Genomic DNA, 23,532 nt, shown 5'->3' with positions numbered 1-23,532 from the left:
GAATACAGGGCAGGGTTGGTATGGAAGGCTCTCCCTGGGATCGACCCCTCCCTCAGGTGCACTATTCTGAGCCAACAAATTCTTAAGGAAATTCCTAATCCCATTGTTGGAAGGGCTGAGTCCTGGGGCAAAGTACAAGGCATTTCAGCTGGCTCAAGCCCCAAGTCACCTAGGGATGCACACCTGGGGCTGAGGCCCAGCACACCTGGATTTCCTGCCTCCCTGTGATGGGGACAGGAGCCTCTGGAAAGGGTTGGCTGCAATAGGCCATCAGCCAGGCCATTTGAGGCACAGGCAGGTGTGTACTGAGGACTTGGACAGCCTCACCTGGACCAGGACATGAGCAACCTGTGCCTCTGTCCTGAATGGCCTAGAGCTTAGCAGGTGTGTGTGTGCGAAAACAAACTGATGTGGACGCAGACCCACTGGGGCATGCAGAACCACTGGGGGACACATTGAGGTATGTAGACCCACTGGGGGACACATTGAGGGACACAGACCCACTAAGGGACGCAGACTCACTAAGGATTGCAGGCCCACTGAAGGACGCAGACCCACTGGGGGATGCAGACCCACTGGGAGACCCACTGAGGGACGCAGACTCACTGGGGGACACATTGAGGGATGAAGACCCACTAAGGGATGCAGACTCACTGGGGACCACACACCCAGGACAACCACAGGAGCAGATTAATGAAATGACGTGGGATGGGCCTGGATGGGGCGGATGTAAGTCACTGGGTGGGTGGGTCTATGCGTTCTATCAATTGACAAATGAGGAAACACCCCATGATCTCCAAAGGCATGCATCATTCACCATTGGAAAACCCCAAACTGCTGAGGGCAGCTGGGATAGAGGCCAGCTGGTCCATGCTGCTCCTGCACTTTGACTCCTGGCCTGACTTTACTGAAGCCCCAAAAAGGGTATCCAAGGATCCATATCTAACTCATCCACCCCTCCCAACTGAGGTTTCCACTGGTGGGTCCTGACGGGGTGGGGTTAGTAGCCAGGAGCCACCAAGAGCCCCAGAATAATTTCACGAGAAGGGACAGGTAGGCCACAATGCCTTTCACCCGTGGCCACGTCATCGTCATGGACTTCATTCATTCCTAAAAAGACCGAGGTTGAATCGACTGGGTCTCCAGGGTAGGGCACCATGAAGTGTGGGGGCCTATGTTGCAGAAAGGCAACGTCAGGTTGTCCTCTGCCCAGGGCCATGGAACAAAAAAGGGTAAGGAGAGATGAGCCTAGGCCCAGTCTCACTCACCCCTTGAATCTTAGATATCTAAACATGTCCGTGGCAAGGCAGCTCCACGTGACATGCCCAAGAATTAGGCAATGGGCAGACTTGAGTTTTGGAGGTTCGTGGACCAGGGAAGCAATGTGGAAGAGTGGCCAGAGAGCTGTTCTCAGACCGAGCAATACCTGAGCTGCTGTGACCTTTGGCCCCTGCTGGCAAGCAACCCTGGCTTAGTCATAGGGAGCCCCCTGAGACTGTGAGTTCCAGAGCAGGTGCCAACCTACATTGCTAGAAGGGCTTCCTGAGCTGAGAGGGCTTTATACAAATGAACTTGTGGGTCCACATATGGGGGAAGCTCTAGGACCTATCCTCAGGGCACATTCTCTCTAAATGTCAGACAGACAAGAGTGTGACCATACAATTTTGTTGCCCCCTCCATTCTCCTGGCCACAGTGTGAATCCCCCCACAGCTGCCTGCTGTCTTATGGGTTTCCCCCAGCCCAGGCTGTCATCTTGTCTTTTCCCTTAGGCCTCCACAGGGGTGAGAGCCAGGGTTGGGTTCCCCTCCTGCCCTCACCCAGTGTGACTGCCCCTCTATTCTCAGCTGCTACTTCAAATCCCCCCTGTTTTTGCTCCAGGCAAGAAAACTGCTCCTTCCAGCCCCCAGATCACTGCTTAGGACGAGTCTGTCCCCTGACCCTGTGTCCACTCCACAGGCCATGCCTAACGGGTACCTGCCTGTAGGTGGGAATGTCTTGGAACTTGACGAACATCTGGGCAGTGACGTTCAGCTCGTAGATGACCGAGTTGATAGCGTAGGAATTGTTCTGCACCTGAGTTTCGCTGTCATAGCTGTGACTGTTGGCCACAGCAAGGAAGAGCCTCTCCCCGATGTGGAAGACTTCCCAGTCTGCAGCCCCGAAGGTCTAGGGTTGAAACAAAAGAATCTCATAAAGGGGCTGGACACAATAATGAGGGGTGCAGAAGCCTCCCGTGGCCCCCAGGTGGCGCTGTGGGACCCCATGGAAGGAGAGCAGCCTCAGCAAGGCAGCAGGAGTTGGGTGTGGCCATCTAAGGTGAGACAGGCCTGCCTCACCTGTCCTCATTAATGCTCCGAGCACAGCGCATTCAATGCTCCACAGGTGCCTGGACAGCCACGGGCTCCACTGCCCACATTGAGATGAATCTCATGCCCATAGCTCCCTTGGGGCTCACACCAATGCCCAGGACAGTTTAACAGTGGGGGTCACCCTAGAAACTGAGCTCCTGCCTCCCTTGCTCCTCACCGTCAGCCAGAGTAGAGAGAAGAGGGAGCACTCAGGGGAGACCTCGATTGAGTTCCAAGCTAACTCTGGACCCCACCCCTCACCTGTTGGGGGCTGCAGGGACTCCTTGTCCCACCCCCAGCCAAACACATACTCATTCTAATTCAACAGAACTAAACCCAGAGGAGACAGAGCATCAGAGCCCAGGAGGAGCTATCAAGACCCAACAAAGAAGCAAGATTCCAAGGGACTCTGGGCACAGAGGCCGAGGCCTGGTGCCTCCCAGCTCAGCCACCTGTAGGATTTTAGACAAGTCACTCAGACCCTCTGGACCTCAATCTCCTCCTCGGTAGAGGGAGAGGACTGGACCAGATGGACTCTGGGGTCCTGCCCAGCTCCAAATCCTGTGGATTCTGGAAAGAAGAAACCAGTTAGGAAAAAACCCATTTTCTTCCCCTAGCTGTAGAGGGAGCCCTCTCCCTGCCTCTGGGGTGAGAGCTACTGGGCCTATTGTCCACAAGAGGCACTACCTTCTTCCACTGTGGTCACTGGTGGAAAAACAAAATTCCGGGCCCCCAATAAGCAATGGAGCCTCTGCTCACTGAGTGGACCAACAACCGGATGAGGTTCCTTAATATTCAGTTTCAAGATCCATAGTCGTTCTCTGAGCTCCCTATGCTTGTTCATCGACTCACTGGCTGACTGACTGTCCACATCTGGCAAGGAGGGTTTCCTGGGCATTCCAAGGCATTCATCTGCCAATGTCACCCACAAACAGAGCGCTCCAGCGATTCACAAGCACCAACCTGAGGGAAGTTCATGGTCTGGCTAGAACACACTGATGCTAGGGACAGTCTCTCCCAGAAATATGAAATGTGAAATTTGGTTTGTGACAGAGAGATGTTGTATGTGCAATAATTTTTGGTAGGAAGGATTTCTCACCATTTGAAAGCTGGGCAAACTGAGATGAAGAAAAGTCCAATGGTTAGACTGCTTTCACCCCAAAAGTCAGAGGCCCAAGAACTTGAGGTACCCTGTGGCCAAACAGGAGACCCAGCCTTTTCCCCCAAAGAAAGAGGCTTCAGCCATCCGGCTACACTACCACCAGCTATGATGCTTACAGAATTTGCTCTTATAGAGTTGAGAAGGGAAGATGGAACCCAAGGAATCGAGGCACCCCCTGGTGGTGCTTGGCCGGTTTACCAGGCCTGCCCCATGGCTCTGCCATGGGCCCTACCAGGGATGGGATTGGGGGCAGTCCTGCAAGGGATTGGCCGGCCCCCTCCAGGGAGTGACAGTATCAGAGCTTGGTCTCCAAGGCCAGTGGAGTCCACCCTCTGTTCTGCAGAGGCTGAGGGCTCTGGGAGGTATGAGCAGAGCTCCGTCAGAGCTCATGTCTGCCATATTTCCCTTCAGAATATAAACGTTAAATCTGGCATGCATCAAAGGTACTTAGCACAAGCAGTGAGAGATTCAGGGCCAGAAGACAGGCTTCATTCCCTCTATCTGGCTTGGGAATTTCCCTGAGCCCCTTTATCCCAGGGGAAATTCCATGCCTGCCCCCTCCCTGAAGCAGCAAGAATGGGCTGTCAGGGTCATTGAAGCCCCAAAGCCTTCCACCGCCAACAGGTCAAGGAAACTCTGTCCTGAACACAAAAGCTCTATAGGATGGAGGGCAGGCCAGGTGGACGTAGAAAGGAGGGATGGTGAGGTGCAGGGAGCAATTCCCCAATCCTCCTCCAGGGGGTACCGATGATCTCTCAGTGTGGGTTTTCCCTCCAGTGATGCAGATTGCAGCCCATCTGTGCCTGCCTAGCTCTGACAGCTCTCATCCATGTCCTTCCACAGTGTCCACATAGCATGCTGAAGCCTCCTCCACAACCCCACCATGGGGCTCCCTTGGGGGAGCCCTCTGTTGTCCCTTGGGTTCACTCTGTGACCTGTCTGGTTTTCTCCCAGTCGCCCAAGGGACATCTGGTGATGTCCCTGACAGGCCTTCCTAGTAACATGCTGCAGCCTGCACACATCCATCATGGGTAACTGGAAGCAGCCTCTGGGTCACCCCAGCTTTGAGTCTCCAAAAGGTGAGGCCCCTCAGCCCCACGCCATCAGAGAAGAATGCCAGTGTTACCAAGGTAGGTCTGCTCAGGGAGAAGCATCAGGATATTTGTGCCCCAAGGCTGTCCAACCTGCTGCTCCCTGCCTCTCATCTGGGCACAGGGTCTTCCCAAGTCCAACCCTTTCACTCCCAAGCCATTCTGCCTTTGCTGCTACTAATGCCTTGGGGGAAGACCACCAGCTATGTCTATACCACCAGCTGCTATTAATGCCTTGGGGGGAAAACCATCAGTTACTGTGGTAGGCATCCCCCATGACTCCTCTTCAGGAAACCCCTCCCTGGGAATAGAAAAGGCAAACAAAGGAGGGTCTCTTTCCCCATCTCTGGGGTGCACCCCTCCTTCCACAGGGGTAGGCAGAGCTCAGTCACCTCCTGCACCAGCTTTGGAAGCCGAGGTCATTGGGCCCAGTCTAAATACAGACAAGCAGCCAAGGCCCACGGCTAGGGGTGGCGAGAGCCCCAAGTAAGCATCTCAGGCTTCAGGGGAGGTTCCAGGCCCAAAGACAACCCCAGACCCAGGCTTGCTGGGAGGTTTCCTTCTGACTCGGTGGGACTCCCCATCTCCCCATCTTTGACTGTGCCTATATGCAGGAGGTCCCCAAAATCCCTGCAGTTTTGAACTTTTAGAGCTTAAACCGACTGACTTAAAACAGGACTTTTAAAAAGTTTTAATGCCTTGAAACTGTGCCAAGATTTTGGGGATCCCATATGTATTTTTCGAGTTGGGCCTGGGAAGATTCGACAGAAAAGGTTGAGTCAGATATCCTGGATAGAGAGAGCTGTGACCTCTAATCAGGGTCACAGGAGGGAATGAGGATTCTGGGCAGAAACAGTGGCCGAAGGAGAGCTAGTGACCAGGAGGAGTGGGTTAGGTCCTGGGAAGAGGGCTGCAGAGAAGATAGTTCGACCTGCAGCTGAGACACAGGTAGGCCCAGGGGCCATCCCCAAAGGCTCAAGGTGAGAGAGGTGAGCCAGCTGATTGAGGAGGGGAAGATCAGAGTCTGTGGTTGCCTGGGGAGGGCATTGGCATCTCTGCCTGGCACCAGGTTATCCCCAGGGCTCTCCATCCTCTGGTAAAGAGCTGCCAGCTCAGAGGCTGCAGCCAGGAAGGTGCCAGCTTGGGAGGCCCTGTCAGCCTTGGGTGACCTTTGCCAGGCTTCAGGCAGTCCTTGGGTCCACTCCGTGCCACCTCCTGGGAAGCCCTGGTAGTTCCCAGCAGCTGCAGAATGTGTCTGAGAATCTGACCCTTCATCATGTCAGGCAGAGATGTCCCTCCTGGGCCTGACCACGCTGGCCATGGCCTTTGGTCTACCCTTTTTCATCTCCACATCCTGAGACTTTTCCCTGATAGAAAACAGAATAAAGTTGAAAGACCTCCAGGCCTGAGAGTTGGAGAGCGGAGGGCTCTGTGTGCCCAGCAGAGGTGGTTGTAATCCTTCTGGGCCTGGCTGACCACAGGTCTCTCTGGGCAATCCAAAGCCCATTAATCACTCGTCAGATCAGAGAGACAGGATCACTCCTAGCCTGCCAAGGAGTCCCTGCCCAGACCAGTTTCAAACAGAGGCTCCAGCCAAGCCCTGAAGCTGCCACTCCTGAGGTTGGCAGGTGGGAGCAGGGTGGGATGGAAGCTCCCATGTCCCCAGGGGAAGGAAAAATCCTCTTCAAGTAGCCTGGAATTCCCCAGGGAGGAAGTCTTCTTTCCCAAGGCTCCAAGAAAAGCAGGGTGTCTGCCTGGAATGAGGAGACCTCTGAGAGATGGGTGTGCATGGGGGCTGGGCAGCAGCTGGCAGTCCCTCCCTAATGTGAGAGCACCAGGCTGGCTGGTGGTGAGCGAGACATGGGCTGGCTGGTGGCTGTCGAGGATTGCTTGCCAGGGGCATGGCTAGCTGCCCACCCTTTGCCAAGGTCCTGCCAAACTCAGCCCACAGAGTATTCTCTCAAGAGTGCTGGAAGGCAGGCAGATAGAGGCAGTGAAAGGCAGTGTCCTCCAAATGTCACATGCTGGCTGAGACAAGCTAGACCTGAGGGCAGGAGCCAGGGCAGATGACCCCTCTAGGCATTCCTGAGCCCCCACAGGGCTAACAGTCACCCTCTCTCCAAGCTGGGGACCAGGCAGAATGGCCATGAGCCAGGAAAGAGCATGCCCATCCTTCTTTGGCTGCATTCAAAGGCTTTCCAGCTGGCTCTGGATCCGGCTTCCCCAAATCCTTGGCTGGCAGGGAAATCCCGCTGCTTCTGAAACCACATTGCCCCTGCTCCTCAAAGAGCCTGGCATCAGACCAGCTACAGGCTGAGCAGCTGCTGCTGTGACTGGAGGTGACCTGTCCCCCTGGGCCCATCTCCTCCCTACCCCACCCCACCCCTGCTTGACTTTGGGCCAAGATGGTGGACTCACTAATCCAGCAGAGAGTTCCGGCTTATCCAGCTGTTTGTGGGCACATCCTTGTTCATCTCCAGCTCCATGCCAGGAGGGCACTGCCCCAGATACTAAGGGCCACACAAAGACCTAGGTGGCAGTAGCATAAGACATGGAGAGGCTAGGCCTGTGGGTCAGAGGGCTGTCTTCAATTACAGCCACTGCCGCCCTCTGTGTGAGCTGGTCAGGTCGCTGACCTCTGGGCCTCAGTTTCCTCTCGCTAGAAGGCACAGATGTTGAGATGACTCTACTCTCAGTCTCTGGTCCCCAACATCCTGGGACAACCCAGCTGAATCTATCCACAGCCCAGCTGGCTGCCCCATAAGCTTTGGATGTGCACGTCTACATACGCATGTGAGCACACATATATGTGTGCATGCATGTACATGTGTGCATATATGAATGCAGGTGAGGGGAGCATGGCCATGGCCAGGGCTCCAGGCCCTCCCAGATGAGCAGCCACCCCTCTCCTTCATCCTCCCTGAGGGGCATCAATTAGAGGGAGGCAGCTTTCAGGCAAGCAGGGGAGGGGTGCCTGGAGCAGGGAGACATGAGAGCCAGGACGGGTCTGAGGGCCAGCTCGTTCCTCGCCAGGGTGCCCCCGCTCCCCCCCGACACCCCACACCTTCACTTTCCCACTGTGGCCCAGGAAGGGGTCAAAGAGTCACTAAATTCTTCAGTTTTAAGGCTCCCTCCTCCTCTGTCTGGCAGAGCTGTAGTCTGGGACACAGGACTTGGGGGGGGTCATGGGTCAGGATGGCCCAGCTATGCATACAGCAGGTGCTCACTGTTTGTGGGGTGTCCTGCTGCCTCAGACTTGGGGGTCACGGGTCAGGCTGTGCACACAGCAGGCACTCACTATCTGTCTGTGGGACATCCTGCTGCCTCAGGACTCAGGGGTCATGGGTCAGGCTGTGCATACAGCAGGCGCTCACTGTGTGTCTGTGGGGTGTCCTGCTGCCTCAGACTTGGGGAGGGGTTATAACTCAGGCTGGCCCAGCTGTGCACACAGCAGGCACTCACTGTGTGTCTGTGGGGTGTCCTGCTGCCTCAGACCCAGGGATCACAGGTCAGGCTGGCCCAGCCTATAAACCTAAATGTGCTTCTGAGGAAGCAATCTGATCCTCACGGTCTCTTGACAAGAACAGGCCTCTCCACACTGAGCCAGGCCTTCCTGCCCCAGGGATCACCATTCTTTCCTTGCAGGCCTTATGGCCACAGGCTATCCCAGCTCTGGGAGACCCCGTGGACTGCCTCTGGGGCTCCCTTTCCTCCTCTCCCAATGCTTCCATCCATATTCTCACAGTCAGGGAGGACCCTGCTGCTGACCCCAAAGCCGGGCCACTCTCTTTGGGCCTGGAGCACCTTCTCCCATGTTCCCTGCAATGAGCCAGCTCCTGCTTCTTCACTCTGTACAACACCTTCAGGGTGGTCCTCTCCCTGCTCATAGGGGCTCCCAGGGGTGCCGAGGCTTCCTCTGTACCCCAGGCCCTGTCCTCAGACATGAAGACTCCCCTAAGCACCTATACACCCCCTAGAAAGCCCTCTTGAGCTCCCCTCAACCTCGGCCACACACAGAGAGGGGTAACCCAGTCAGAACCATGCCCAGGAGCCAGAACTCTGGACTTCCTCCCTCCCCCTAACTTCCTTCTTTGCTCTCCCCTCAAACCTCCCCATCCTCCCTCCTGAGGCCTAACTCTTCCCCACCATCCCCTAACACCCTCTTCCAGGGCCCCATCCGTAGACTGCCATGGAGGGCATTTTCAGGGGTCACTATGGAAGGGCTGGGGGTCAGTTGTCCAAGAGGCTCCTTTCCTGGGAGGCTCCAGGGTCATCAAATATTTGGACCATGGCCCCTTTCAGAAGGGGACCAGGTAGTGGCAGAGAAACCATGGTTGGTACAGGTGGCCAGAGGCCCTGGCAGCATTGAGGAAAGATGGGTCTGTGTCCCCAGATATACAATGCCCTAAACAGGAAGGGTGCCCCAGGATCCCCTGAGCCCTATGTCCATCCTTGTGATGGACTCGATTAGGGAAGAGATAATGGAGTTTCCAGGCAAACCTGCCTGCGGTGGTTCTCACTTTGGGTGGACATCTTATCACTACGGCGCTGGACCTAGAGTCAGAAAGACCTGAGTTCAAATCCAGCTTCAGACATGTATTAACCATGTGAGCCCGGGCAAGTCACTTAACTTCTGCTTGCCTCAGTTTCCTCATCTGTGAATTGAGTCATAACAGCAGCACCCTCCTAGGGTTTTGGTGAGGGTCAAAGGAGATCATCATTACAAAGTTCTTTGCAGAGCTATTACGATGAAGGGGGCATGGTGGTGGGGGGAGCTGGGCATTCCTGTTCTACCTCCCCTTCCAGGTACAATGAACAGAGCTCTGCCATCCCCAGACAGCTGAGAGATTCTGCCCACTGCACATGGGGAAAGGTCCTGTCAACCTCCCAGGGAGCCCAGCTCAGATTGGCCCAGCCTGGAGTCCTCTCTCGAGCATCCCAAGGTCGTTGCTCAGCCCTGAGAGCTCTGGCCTGGCCCTGAGGCTATGGGGCACCCCTCCTGTGGCTGCTGGCTCTGGCCAGGCCAGCTGCACATGGGCGCCCCCTCCTCTCCCCTCCGCCAGCCCTCTCCTGCACACTGCTCCCCTGGGGCTCCACTTACCCTCCGTGTGACTTTCTCACCAGAGCACCCCTACATGGCCACCACCCCCACCCCGGATGTGCTTTGTCTCTCCCTACTAGGATGTAAGAACCTTGAGGCACAACCTGCCACGAGTAGGTCTCATTAAAGGCTTTTCCAATCATTTGTTCGTTCGTTCGTTCGTTGACCTGAGTCCCTGCAGACCGAAGGAAGGAGACAGAATCTGTGGTGGAGACAGACTCTGGGGTAGGGCTGGCACCACGCTTCTCCCTCTCCTCCCTCAGAGCACAGACTTTCCTTCCTCAGGAGAATGGACCAGCCTCCCACACGGCCAGTGAAAGTGCCCCTGGCCTTCTTGCCTCCCCACGCAGCAGAACTGCCCTGCTCTGACTCACACCCCACACCTTGGTGAGCTGCCAAGCGCCCTCACACTTCATCAGTCTCTCCCTTCCCAGACCTGCCCCAGCTGTCAAACCTCCGCCCGCCCTCAGGCAAGCGCCCTGTGGGCTGCCCCAACATTCAAACCCTCCTCCGCACATTCGGATCTCCAGCCAGCTCCAGGAAGCTAAGACCGAAGGGTTTGCTTGCCCCGTTACAGGACATCACAACCTTCTAAGCCTGCCTTTTGCTGTCTCCAGAAAAAGAGTGAGGCTCCAAGGCCCACTCCTTAAGATTATTAACTAAACAGGACCAGCTGGACCCACCAGACTCTCGTCTGTTGAGCACCTGCCCGATGAGCAGAAGGGACCCCTGTGGTCCTTTCTTCAGGATCAGTGGCTGCAGCGCTGTGACCTGCAGCAGCCTGGGAAAGGATCCTGGCAGAGTGACCAGTGGTGGCTTCTTGGCACATGGGGTGCCATCAGGAGAGAGTTAATTAATCTGTAGCAGTGGTAGTGATAACAAGAGCAGACGTGATCACACAACTCCCTGGTGAGGCAGGCACACCTGCTTATTAGCTGGGCTGATGGGAGGAGGTCTCTTCTGACTCCCAGAATCAGAGCCGGATGGACCCCAAAACATGTAGCCCAACCCACATCCAAAGGGGAAGTCCACTACCACATGCCCAAGGAAGGAGAGGGTCTTCCCAGGTCCACACTGAAGATTGGTGAAATGGCGCACCCACCTCCCACGACTCCATAACATCAGGCCCTCCTGATAGGCTGAGCCCCAAGCCCTGAACAGCTGACTCTGGCTACAGCACAGATCAGAGAAGGAGCTGAAGGCCAGGTCCCTGGGGGCATCTCTGTTGGAAAGAGAGTCCGTGACTCAGCCCCTCCTCTGCAGGGAGAGTGCAGCGCTCATCTATTTCCATCTAGGGGCACATTTCAGGGCCTGGCACAGAGGAGCTTAATAAATGCCTGTCAGTTGTGTGATTGGCAGGTTCAGGAGGCATCAGAAGAAACACATATGCCCCTTCACAGTGTGGAGGGAGGAGGAGGACACAAAAGCCAAGACCAACTCTGCTTTCCTCACCACTGAATGTCACTGACCAAGGCTACCATGGCAACATCTCATTGGCCTGGGACCATTTAAAGGACGCCTGCCTGGCCTAAGGCTGGCTCTGTCCCAGGACCCAAAGAGCTGGAGAAACCACTGAGACCACCAAATCCAACCTCCGGTGCAATGTGAGAAGCGGCTTCCAACATTTTTGGCAGACGGCTATTCCTTCCCATCGCTGACGTGTATCTTTTGGCCCGGCCAGGTCCTGCCTTCTGGAGAGAGGCAGGACACACCCCTTCCTCCAGCTCCCTTGTCCCACGCCTGTGGAATGGGAATTTTTTTTCAAACTGAAAGGACTTGACATTTCTTGGCATTAAGCATCCCCTTGCTTGTGCATCTGAGCCGACCTCATTCCTGTTTGCTGAGATCTGCTGAATTCTGGGCTTTGTCAACCCAGGCATTAGGGAGGCTTCTCAGAGCCTTGTCATTCACAGACTGGAAGAGCATGCCTCCCGATGGAAAAATGGTGAATGGAGCAGGACTAAGCAAGGCCTTCCAGACTGAATCCACCCAGCCTGGGGCTTCAGTCACAAGGGCTGGGAAAGGGCCCAAGGGGTTCTGGAGTCCAACCCTCTGATATGGCAGATGGGAAAATGGAGGTCCTGGGTGGGGAAAAGATTTTCTGAAGTTCCCTGAAGGGTAGGGATTCGAACCCTCTGACTCCAAATTCAGCTCTCTTTCCTCTGCTCCACAGAATTGCGCATATTTCTCCATTTCATCAATGAGAACATTATGGGAGATTCTGCTGAAGGTCCTTCTGGAAGCTGAATGCACAGTTCTAGGTCACCCTCTTATGTCATTTTTAGGTGAGTGAGTCAATCAAAAGCATTGATGAGGCTCATTGCACACTGTGTATTGTTAATGAGCCTTTTCCAGCTCCTAGAAATTCTGGAAAGTTCTGCTGGAATCAGTCAGTCAATAATCATGAAATAAGCACCTACTATGTGCTGGAGTCCCTTCCTGCCTCCCCCAGTGGTAGAGACTTCATCTGTGCATTTGCCTTCCATGGAGGTATCTTGTATGCACCCTTGCATGTAGATGCACGTCGTCTCTCTCCCCACTAGAATGTGCACCCCTTGAGGGCCAGGACTGCATTTGTATTTTCTTGTGTCCCCTGTGCTTAGCACAGTGCCAAGCACATAATAGATGTTTGATCTATGCTTGTGGGTTGATTGATAAATTCTTCCAAACCATTTGCACAATAATCCATCTTAATTTTCTTTTCTTGGGATTGACACCAAACTAACCAGTCTACAGTTTCTGGAATCTCCCTTCTCCCCTTTTGGCAGCCTGGGACCACGAATGCCCACCTCTAGTTTCCTGAGGTCTGCTGACTCAAGAAAACCCATTAACCCATTCTAGGACACACACACACACACACACACACACACACACACACACACACACACACGAACCTACATGACTGAGTGAGTCAGGTTCAGGGAAGGCCAGGAATGGAGACACGTCATCTGCAATTGAAGCTGACTACAAAGGTTATCCCACAATACACAAACCACACGGACAGGAAGTAAATGGGACTTTACTTGTTCCACCTCTAAGAGAACATAAGCTCCTTGTGGACAGGCACTGTCTCATTTTTTTGTTTTTGGATCCCCCATGCCTCACATAGTGCCTGGCACACAGTAGGTGCTTAATTAATGCTTGTGGATTGACTAAAGATGCCAAGTCTCTGCTTTAGTCTGATCCCAGAAAGTCACCTAGATGCCTGTCACTGAGTCCCAGGCATGTGGCTGGGTTCCTAAGAATCAGGAACCCAGGGCTAGCCTTAAAATATAAACTCTTTAAGAGCATCAAGCATAACATGTCAAATAAATCAGTCTGTGGACTAAAGGCTTCTCTACAGACAGCTCCTTTCCCCTCCTCCACCCTGGCCTCCCAAGTCTTATTCTGATGCATCACCCCAGTATAGAGATGAGATGGGATTCTTGAAAATGAGGCCAGTGGAATTCAAGCCCTGGAAGACACACAGCTTGGAATTTCTACCAGGAATGCAGGCTGTTTCAGCATTAAGAAAACCATCAACTCGGACCAGGTCAACAATAAAAATAGCACAGCTATATAAACAGATGCAAAAGACTGAGGTAGTCATAAAAGATAAAAAGAATTATTTCAATGGCCTAACACTGAAAAGCTTTTGCATAAATCAAACAGATACAGTTAGAATTAGAAAGGAAACAATCGGGGAAATGTTCATAGCAAGTCTTTCTGGAAAAGGTCGCATTTAAAAAATCACAAAAATATTCCACTGGTCAAAGGATGCGAACAAGGCAGTTCTCACATGAAGAAATCCCAGCTATCAACAACCACATGAAAACGTTTCAAGTTGCCAGTAAGAGAATTTAAATAACTCTGAGGTGCCACCTCATCATCAGCTCAGCGTGGATGATGAGAGGGGGAGGGAGATGGGAACATTCTGATGCCCTCTTGATGGAGTGGTGAAGCGGCTCAGCCATTCTGGAAAACAATTTGGATTCTACGTAGAAAGTCACTGAACTGTATCTGCCTTGATGACTGCATAGACGTGTAGTTGCAATGGAGGTGTAAACTGCAAGGTTAAAGACAGAGGGAAAACCCCAGGACAAGAATATCGATAGCAACTTTGTTGTTGTAGCAAAGAATTGGAAACACTGTGAGTGCCCGTCCACTGGGGGAAGTCTGAGTGGACTATGATGCGCAGGAATGTAATGGCATATGTCAGTGCCATTAGAAATGACAAACGTGACAAATTCCGAGAATCAGGAGGAGGGGTGTGCGAAGCAGAGTGAAATCAGAAGACCCAGGAGAGTAATTTGCATTATGCTCAAAATCATATAAGAGAAAACACCTGGGAAAGACACCAGACCCTGAGCCACACAGATCCCTCAAGGGTCTGCAGACAGAACCTGGAAGAGTGGGGGTGGCCTCGAGGCACAGAATGGGACACTGAGGCCAGGGAGTCGATTTGTCTGCTCCACTGTACCGAGGGGTTATAAGGCATGGCTTCTATCTGGAGGGGGTGGGGGATAAGGGAGTGGGTAGTGATGGAGATGGGGGGGGGAAGACCATCAGTAAAACATTTAAAATACACAGAGGCAAATAAGGCGAGCAGGGGGTGGGAACAGGGTAACTTTGTTAGTACCTTGCTAAATTTAATTTCTGCTTTAAAATTGTACATCATAGATGTTCACAGTTTCTCCTGGAATGCTTTCTTGTTCTTGGTCTATTGAAATGTCTGTTTGTTGATGACTCTAAAAGTCATAATAAAAAAACACCTAAGACAGTGGTAGTGGGGAAGTAGGAGGGTGAAGCCAAAGGCAGTCAGGGCTGAACCTCTGGTGTGAGCACAGCATCATGATTCGTAGGACCGCTGTCCTCCCAAGAAGAAGGAACACTAGCAAGGATTCTTGTAAAGGGTGGACAACACTTGGGCACACTGCATTGGGACAGCCCAGAGGTGTGGGAAGACTGGTTCCTTAGCCCCTCAAGGATTATCGGGTCTAAGAGCCCTCCTTGAAGTGCCTGAAATGGCTAAGACACAACAGGGATGGGAAGTGACAGAGAAAGCCCGCCAGTGCCACTAAAGCCTAGGTGGACCCTCCGGTGGATTTAACTCCAAGATGGGTTAACAAGGTGGTGCGTCTGGACTCTCTACCACCCAATAAAGGCCAAGCTCATGAAGTCTACCCTGGGGGCCCCAGGGAATGGGAGGGGGCCAGGTCAGTCTCTGCTGCCTTCTGTCTCCTTACCAGGAAAGACTGGAAGAGCCGAAAGGAGCCAAGGAGCCAGACATAGGTGTGAGAAAACACCTTGGTGGATGTGCCGTTAAATGTGTTGGCCACTGCCAGAAACGAGTAGGGTCCCACAGTGAAGAACTCCCAGTCATAAGCGCCCGAGGTCGCGAGGGTCTGGTTGGCTTCGAACAGCCCCGACCTCGGGTTCCATTTGTAGATGACGCTGTCGATGTTGTGGTTGTCCCCTGGTGTGAAAGAGAAGGGAAGGCGTGTAAGGAGGATGCCAAGCAACAGCACCCACAGTGGAGATGTGGGGGTGCAGCCCCTCCACTTCACCCCAGCTCTCTGGGAGCACCCATGGCTGTGTTCCCTCCAGCTGGCTGGCCCCACCCAACCATGTTCTTCCCTCCTCTCAGGATCTTCCTCTTCCTTAGAGGCCGGGCTCAAGTATCGCTTCCTCTTGGAAGTCCTCTCTTGTCTCCCCCATATCTGGTAATGTTCTATCCTTCCTCAAGTTTTATTGTCATAACCACGTGTGCCCCTCTCTGTTCAAAAGGGAAGTCCCTTGAGGGCCTCCAATGCTTTGTACAACCGGGGATGAGCCCTGATTGAGTTGAGTAGAAATGAACAGTGATGAACGCCTCTGTTTCCTCAGGAAGAAATTGGTATTCAGTTCAGCTCAGACTCTGCCCCCCTTCTCCCCACATTTTAGAATGTCCTGACTGAGGCCAGAAGCAGCGTGCATTGTTCCTTCAGGCAGCTGTGATACTGTGTGTTTTTGATGATATGACAAGAGGGTGCGGAGGGCTCCCACGCTTCCCTCCCAGAACCACAGACTCCCGGATCTCATCCTTCCGAGCAGGCCTGTGGGCTCTACTTGAAGCCTTCCAGGGAGTGGGAGACCCTCCCCCCTCTTTGGGATAGTGCTGATGGTTGGGAAGGGCATCCTGACCCCCAAGCAGAGGAGGAGCTGATGCCCTTTCCAAAGGGCAGCCTGTCCAGGTGATACTGGAAATCATCTGTGGATGCTTCCCTGACCCCCATCCCCAAGACTTCTTTCCTCCAGGCTAAAGAACTTGGTGTAGGACCTCAGGTGAGTGGCTTTGCAATCCCTGGGCCTTCATTTCCTCATCTATAAAAAGAGGGAGTGGCCTGGTAAAGTCCAGGGCATGGAGTCAGGAACCCTGAGTTCAAATCCAGCCTCAGGTACTTCCTAGCTGTATGACCCTGGGAAAGTCATTTAGCTTCTGTTTGCCCCAATTACGTCATCTCTAAAATGAGGATAATACCAGCACCCACCTCTCGGGGTCCTTAGGATACAATGAGACAGTAATTGTAAGGTGCTTAGCAGAGTACCAGGCACACAGTAGGCACTCTATAAGTGTGTGCTATTCTCATTTTTATTCGCGTTGTTTCAGCGACTCCTTTCGGCTCTGATTCAGTGAGTCGGGGCAGCAGCCAAGGCCCGGGCTTTTCCCGGGAACTTCCTACCTTCGCGGTGGTTGGCCACGGCCAGAAAGGACTCCCCTGCGATCTCAAAGGCTTCCCAGTCCCTGGCGCTGTGAGTGACAATTCTCTGGTAGGCGACAAACTTGAGTTTTCTGGGGCTCCACTTGTAAATGACGGAGAGCTCCTGCCGACCCTTCTCTTTGGGCTCCAGATTTGCCACAGCGAGGAAGACCTAAAAGGCACAGACGAAGGGCGTCCTGTGGAGACGATCCGGGAAGGATTGGTCTGAATGGCCGTGGGGGACAAAAGTGGAAGGACAGTGGAGAGACGGAGACCCACGCTCGCCTCTGACCTTCCCCGCCGTGTCCTCTATCCTCCCCTGTCTGAGCCTCCTGCCCTGGGCGCTTAGTCTGGTCCCTCTGGGCCATGGCCCCAGCGATGACCTCTGCCTGGAACGTCCTCCCTTCCCCTCCAAAGTCTCCTCACCATCCTTTAAAAGACACCACCCAGGCCACCTCCACCATGAAGCCTTCCCTGAATTGGTCTGTGGGCAAGGACACCCTCCCCTTCTCCAGGGTGGTTCGGGCGCACACACTGCTCCATTAGCCCCAACAGTCTGAGAGGTGTGTTTGGGGGGTGGGGTGCCCGGCCTGCGGGAGAGGCTGCACTCTGCTGGGCTCAGGGCACACCCTGATTCATGGGACATGCTACAAGCCAACTTGCGGGCCTGATTTGGAAACGTGCAGACATACCTGCCTCCGAAGGAATGCCAGGCAGTGAAAGGCCTGCAGCAGGGCGAGCTGGGGCCTGTGCTCAGGGAATCTTTTCTTTCTGCCTCGTCTTCCCCTGTGGCCCTCGCCCACCTGCTTTCAAAGATACAGCTGGGCTGGCTGGCCTGAGCCAGGCTAACATCTGGAGGGAGGCATCAGAAGCTGCGTCCTCACCTGTCCCCTTTCGGAGGGCGGCCATGGAGTGGGCTGCTGGGGACAAGGAGGGTGGGCTTCAAGCTGCGGCTGAGGGGCATCTCAGGGGGAGTTGGAGGGGGATTCTGGGCCAGCAAAGTGCCCGCCCTGGTGGCCTCTGGGGTCCCTTTCGACCCTGAGGGTATAAACCGAAGGTCTGTTGGTTTTGCCAGGGAGCCTCCCACCTTTCCCTGACACCATCTCCAGGCAGGAAGACGTTCTCTGGGGCCGTAGTTAACCCTGTTCCTCCTGCCCTGGCCCTGTCCATAATGGGTCTGTCTGGTCTACAAGGCTCTGAAGTATCTTCAGTCCCTCTCTCTGTCGCCTCCTCCCAGGACCCCCAGACACAGCTCAACGACTCTCATCTAAAAATCAGTCTCTGGCCTTCCCCACCCTCGACTTCTCTCCCTTCAGCTCTCAGCAAGAGTATTGTTTGCTCACTCCCGACCAGCCCCAGACACCAGGCATCAAAGCGCAGAGGCAGCTCAGCCCTCTCTGACTGACCCAGCCCCAACATCACTGGAAGGGTCAAAGACCCTGGCCTTGGATGCCAGAACAGAGACGTAGCAAGGGCATGCCTGCCTGAACAGCCGTAACTGTGGCCTGTCCTCGGGAGCCAGTAGGACCTGAGAATTTGGGTCTGGTCCCTGGGAAACTTCTTCCCACTTGGGAGTCCCTGATCCCTAAGCCCTGGCCTCTCCCAGCCCTGGAACACCTTCTCCTGGCCACAGGCCAACCCTCAGCTCCCCAGGAGTTGCCCCACCGGGCATGGCCTCTTTCTTGCTCTTATCTGCGATCTCCCAGAATGCCTCTGACACCCTTAGGACTCCCCCATCTTGAGGAGCACCACCCCACACAGGGAGAAGGTATAGAGCCAAGAAGACCTGGTGTAAGCCCCTGCTTTCTAGTCGAATGACTGTACTAAGTCTCTTGGACTCACTTTACTCTCCTGTAAAATAAATATTATGCTTGCGAGCACTAACCCCACAAGGTATTGTGGGGATGGCATGAGTTCTCAGACACAAAGTGCTTTACAAACAGACACTCTGGAGGTTAATAGTCAATGTCCTCCCTTCTGGAGGCCATACTTTATCAACTGGTTCCGTTGCTCCACTCTCCTGCTCAAAGTCCTTCCATAGCTCCCATTGCCCTTCAGCAGCACATAGGCCAACAGCCAATAAGGCCTGCCTATCTGTCCCATCCAGCCACAAGTGGAGGTGTGTCCTTGGTGCCTTGGCACACAGGACAAACAAGAGAGACAATGCCCGTGAGTGAAATGCCACATGCATGGAATTAGCAAAGACGGGCCTTGTACCCCTAATATGCTGCACAAGAGAAACGCAGACCAGTGGTGGCAGCTGGAAAACTAATATTTAGATTTTAAATTACAAATCAAATCTTTAATCTGAAGTTTTTCATCTTAAAATTAAAATCTAAACGTGTGACTCCTGTATTTGCTGAGTAGGGAGGGATGCTCACAGACTGTTGCTCCTGGTTGAGAGGTTCCAAGGCCCCTGGCCCCTCCAGGAAGAGCAGAGATTGATTTTGGAGAGGACGGATCCCAAAGAATTGAGGAGGGGTACTCTGAGGAGGGTGCTTCCAGGACAGCCCAGAAAGAGAATAGATGAGCAGGCAGGGCTCAGGAGACCATAGTGAAGGCTCTCATCACTCCAGATGTGACCTGTCCAGGTGGATGACGACTCCCCATCTCTGGTGACTCCAATAAAGAGGGCTGCTGGAGGGAACCCTGAAAGCGCTGCTAAGGATGACACCGAAGACCCCAAGCCACAGGCCATGTTCTTCTCTGCTGATTGCTGACAGCCAAGGAGGAGGGCAGGAGAGGAGCCGCTGATTGGAAAGGAAACTGCCTTGAGGGGCGGGGCCTTGGCCAGCAGGCTCCAGGCCAGGGATAGAGTACACCTAGTGACCAAGCACCACCTGGCAACCAGGTCTAGGCACCATGGAGAGTGGCTAGACCGCAGGAAGAGGAGTCGCTAAGATCCACGCAAAACCCCACGGGCACATTCCCAGAAAGGGGAGGACGGAGATGCCATAGCGATGTTTAACGGGTTTGGGCAAAAGGTTCAGCAGTCACCCAAGCTCTGCACATGCAAAAAGAGATTTGGGCCAGGGCTTCAGAACCAGCCGAGTGGCCAGACTCAGCGGGCTGTTGTTACTGGCCTTGTGTCCGTGTAGCCAAAGGTCTAGGGGGATGCCTCAAGAAACCGGCTTTGCTCGTTCTTATCACTAAGCGAGGTTTTCTGGGCAAGAAGCCTAGATTGGCCTCTTGGAGATTTCCTTCCCATTAGTCTTCCTCCATCACCTGGGACAAGCAGAGCAAACCTAAGGGAACCTTCAGGAGGGCATCCTCCTGCCTGCTGCCCACTCCCCTCATCTCACCCCCTTCCACCCAAGTGATCCTCGCCCACTCCCGTTGCTGGCATGCTCCTCTGGATGCTCGTCGGGCACTTCCTTAGCTCTTCATTCTTGCCTCCCTCAGTCACGTGAGCCTGCTTGGCTGCCCCAGCACACTCAAGTGCAGCTTTTGATGGGCACTCTCTGTGTTTGTATTGTGGGTGATTTTCTGAACCCGTGTAGAACCTGGGTCTATCCTTCTTAAGTTTCCTCCTATTATATTTATGGAGAGCTGTGCTCAAAGCCAGGAGGACCTGAGTGTGAGTCCTGCCTTTGGCACATATGGTCATACCTGTTATTTGTCCCTGCTCTTCCCTTAGATGGGTTGGCCTGCATTGGCAGGGGAAATTCCCTGCTCAGAGGTTGATTCTTGGTCCTTATCTCTAGGAGATTTCATCCTGGTAAGAACTCTGGATTCACTCTGCTGTCCATGTATGGGGCTACCCCTCCCTGCTTCCTGCCTTTGCTAATGTGACCAGCAATGTCACTTAAGCCTAAAGCTCAGCATCTGATGGCACACTGCCCAGACAGCGCCAACGATGGAGCCTGGCTGCCCGAGTGACCCCTGCTCTGAGGAATGTGACCTGAGCCCAACCAACTACTGTCATTCAGCCCACACCCCTGCAGCTCACTCCCGGAGCAGCATAGCACAGGAGGCTGACCCCAGCTTGGCTGAGAGCCAACCTATCTGGCTTATCACCTGCCAAAAGACGAGCTCACCTCCATGAGCCCAGGCTTGTTCCAGGGATCCCTGTGTTCCTCCCCAGTGCCCACAAATCACTCCTGTTCAGTCCAGCAAGCCTAGAGATAGCCCCAGTCCAGAGCCAAGCCTGTGCTCACTTCTCTACCATGTAAGGCCACCCTCCAGACCGTGATGCCCCTGAGCCATTTTGGGTGAGTACAAACCACCCACCCATGCCCCCTCCTTCCTCCTACACACCTCTTGCTCTGGAAACTCACCCAATCGATACCAGCATTCCTCACAGAAAAGGTCTACTGACCCCCTTGTGACTCTCTGGACCAACTACCACTCCCCTGGGTGTGCTGTTCCTATTACAATATAAGGTCCTTGAGAGTAGGGTCTGTCTCCCTTTGTCTTTGTATGCCCAGGGACCAGCAGAGTACCAGGCACACAGTAAGTGCTTAATAAATGCTGTTTACTCATTCGTTGTGACCCAAGTCCCTTAGCTCTTTTGGGCTGCCTTGTTGTCCTACTGATTTACATCAAGTTTATTGTCCTAGAAACCCAAAACCTTTCTCCCCAGCCAGTTCACCTGGCCCTCAGGGCCCTGCTTCCTGGGCCTCCCACCTCCTATTTGAGACATAGCACTGGGGCCACACTTTGGGGGCTGGAGGTGGGTTGTGCTGGCCTAGGCCTCTCTCTTTTCCCTGCACAAGGGACCCTGGGGGCTGGCTGCAGTGGAATCTTCCCTCTGTTGTCTCTCCAAGGAGCAGGCAGAGGCTTGGCTGTATCTGGAGCCATTGGCTCCCTGTTCAGAAGGGGGCCTGATCAACTTCAGATGAGCCCCAGGTTTTGAGGGCCCACTGAGGCAGGAGGAGGTTTTCTATCAACGCTCTCCAATGTGAGGCTTCAGCTTACAGGAATATAACACAGGTCAGAGCTTCACACACCTAAGGGCCCCAGGGCCTAGAGCACTAGCCACCACCCTACCTACCCCTCCCCCCTACCAGCCTCAGTCCTTGGCTCTGAGCCAACTAGGAAATTATGTGATTTGTTTCTTTGTTAACATACTCTTGACAGAGTCAATGATTTATGACCACATTGCTAATTGAAAAGATCAGAAGAATCTGGGATCCATGGAGTCATAAGACCCTGAGAGATCTGAGACCAATGTGGTCAGACATGTCACCTCTGAATGTAGGTCAGACTGGACACAAGTCTAAAGAACCACCTCTTCTGTTTGTTCTTAAGCAACATAAATAAAATAAAAATTAAAGAGCCAAGCTTGGAAGCCTTCTTTATATTTGCAAATCTCTTGAATAGCCAGAGGCGAAGGATTAACATGAAGCTATCACTCTATCTAAAGCAGGCTCTCTCTACCCCCACCCCCAGCTAAACAAGTTACAGGGGGAAAGATGGTAAAGCAGCCATAATAGTTTGGGATCCCAATATACCTTCCAGACCTAGACAAGCATGACCAAAAATAAACACAAAAGAAGTTGAGGATCTCAATAGGATTTTTAGAAAAGATAGATATAATAGCTCTCTGGTGATTATTGAATAGGAACAGAAAGAAATATGCATATTTTTAAGCTATGCATAGCATCTTGAAAAAAAAAGATTATGTGATAGATTAAAACGGATCATAAAAACCTGTTGGTGGAATTAGGAAGTGGTCTAGTTATTCTGGAAAGCAACTTGGAACTATGCTCCAAAAGTCACTAAGCTATGTGTGTTTACCTTCTGGCCTCATGATACCACTATATTCCCTCAAAAGATCGAAGAAAAAGAAAAAGGACCCACATGTACAAAAAACATTCCTTTTTTTGTTTTTGTTTCTGGGGGGGTTTTTTGGTCAAAAATATTTCCAGCAGCTCTTTCTATAGAGGCAAAGCACTGGAAACCAAGGGAGCATCCATCAATTGGGGAATGGCCGACCAAAGAATGGTCGATGAACGTGAAGGAAGCTGTTGTGCTGAGAACTCTGGTCAACACGACGATCTGCCACGACCTCAAAGACCAACGAAGAACGCCATCTACTCCCTGACAGAGGATGATGGACTAAAGTGCGGAAGGGAACAAACACTCTGGGCCTGGCCAGCAGAGGAATTTGTTACAAGGGCTTTGCTGCTGTTGTTCCCCCCCAGATGGGAGAGAGATAAAATAAGTCTTTGTGTATTTTTTAAAAGTAAAGAAGAATGAGCTTCAATAGGTCCCCTTTAGACAGCCGTCTCTCCATTTTCTTGTTCCCATGTGGGGTGAGGAGGAGAGATGAGACTAAATAAGAACCCAGAGGCCCAATTATGTCATTCTCTTTGGCAAGATCAGGAACAGATAGACAAGTCTATTTAGAGCACATTTTATTTAACGGAGGTGAAAATTTGCTCTGTGTTCTCTCTGGGCTCCCATTGAATCTGAAAGCTCTAGAGACTGGAATGAAGGGAAAGAAAGTAAAGGAAGGGGTAACCCTTCTGGAAACGTCATGGGCAAGATAGAATTTAATTTAGCGAAGCACGTTGGATGACACTTTGGCACAAGGGGCACGAGATCTGATTCTGGATGTCCCCATTCACTGCCCCCAGGCCAACTGAGTCAGAGGAAGAGGGCACACTCCATTCATGCCCCCCACCCCAACACCTTAATGTGACAAGTTCCTTGGGCCAAACTCCTTGGTCACTGTAGTCTGCCATCACCATTGACCTTGTACAAAGGATAGACTTTGGACCAGAAAAAGCCACCCTGGAGATCCTGCTGAGTTACAAGAGAACTGGAAAGTCGCTCAGGTTCGTATTACCTTTCTTCCTATAGTGAAGTATTTCCATGCCTGGGCTTGGTGAGTGGGGAGGTTCTGGTAAGACACAAACTTGCCATCCACCCACTTGTAGATGGTAGAGCTGGCCTGGCGATTGGCTGCAGCAGCAAGAAGCCCCACGTGGGGGATGGTGAAGACCTCGATGCCCATGGTCTCGGATGGGGTGAACAGGCTCTGGTACTCCTCCACATAATCAAGTTTCACTTTGGCTTGGAACAGAAGCAGAAGCTATCAGTGGTGGTTTCCCTACAAGTCTGGGAGACAAACTTTGCTGGCCAATAGTCGCTAGGGCAAGCAGG

The 23,532-nt window shown here is 53.1% G+C and overlaps 1 protein-coding gene across 1 annotated transcript in view; it reads right to left on the bottom strand.

Moving 5' to 3' along the window:
• The window catches only part of TSPEAR (thrombospondin type laminin G domain and EAR repeats), a 36,562-nt gene that overhangs the window by 4,977 nt on the left and 8,053 nt on the right, over positions 1-23,532 (bottom strand). Inside the window, exons 7-10 of the mRNA XM_036768109.1 lie at positions 23,216-23,442; positions 16,405-16,594; positions 14,929-15,158; positions 1,980-2,167 (exon numbers count right to left, since the gene is read on the bottom strand). Of these exons, the coding sequence (XP_036624004.1) occupies positions 1,980-2,167; positions 14,929-15,158; positions 16,405-16,594; positions 23,216-23,442 (835 nt within the window). The remainder of the gene's footprint in view (positions 1-1,979; positions 2,168-14,928; positions 15,159-16,404; positions 16,595-23,215; positions 23,443-23,532) is intronic.

The sequence above is a fragment of the Trichosurus vulpecula genome, chromosome 7, assembly GCF_011100635.1.
Source record: "Trichosurus vulpecula isolate mTriVul1 chromosome 7, mTriVul1.pri, whole genome shotgun sequence".
NCBI classification, from domain to species: Eukaryota; Metazoa; Chordata; class Mammalia; order Diprotodontia; family Phalangeridae; genus Trichosurus; species Trichosurus vulpecula.
The sequence above is the reverse complement of the archived record's forward strand: the minus strand, read 5'-3'. Positions and strand labels throughout refer to the sequence as shown.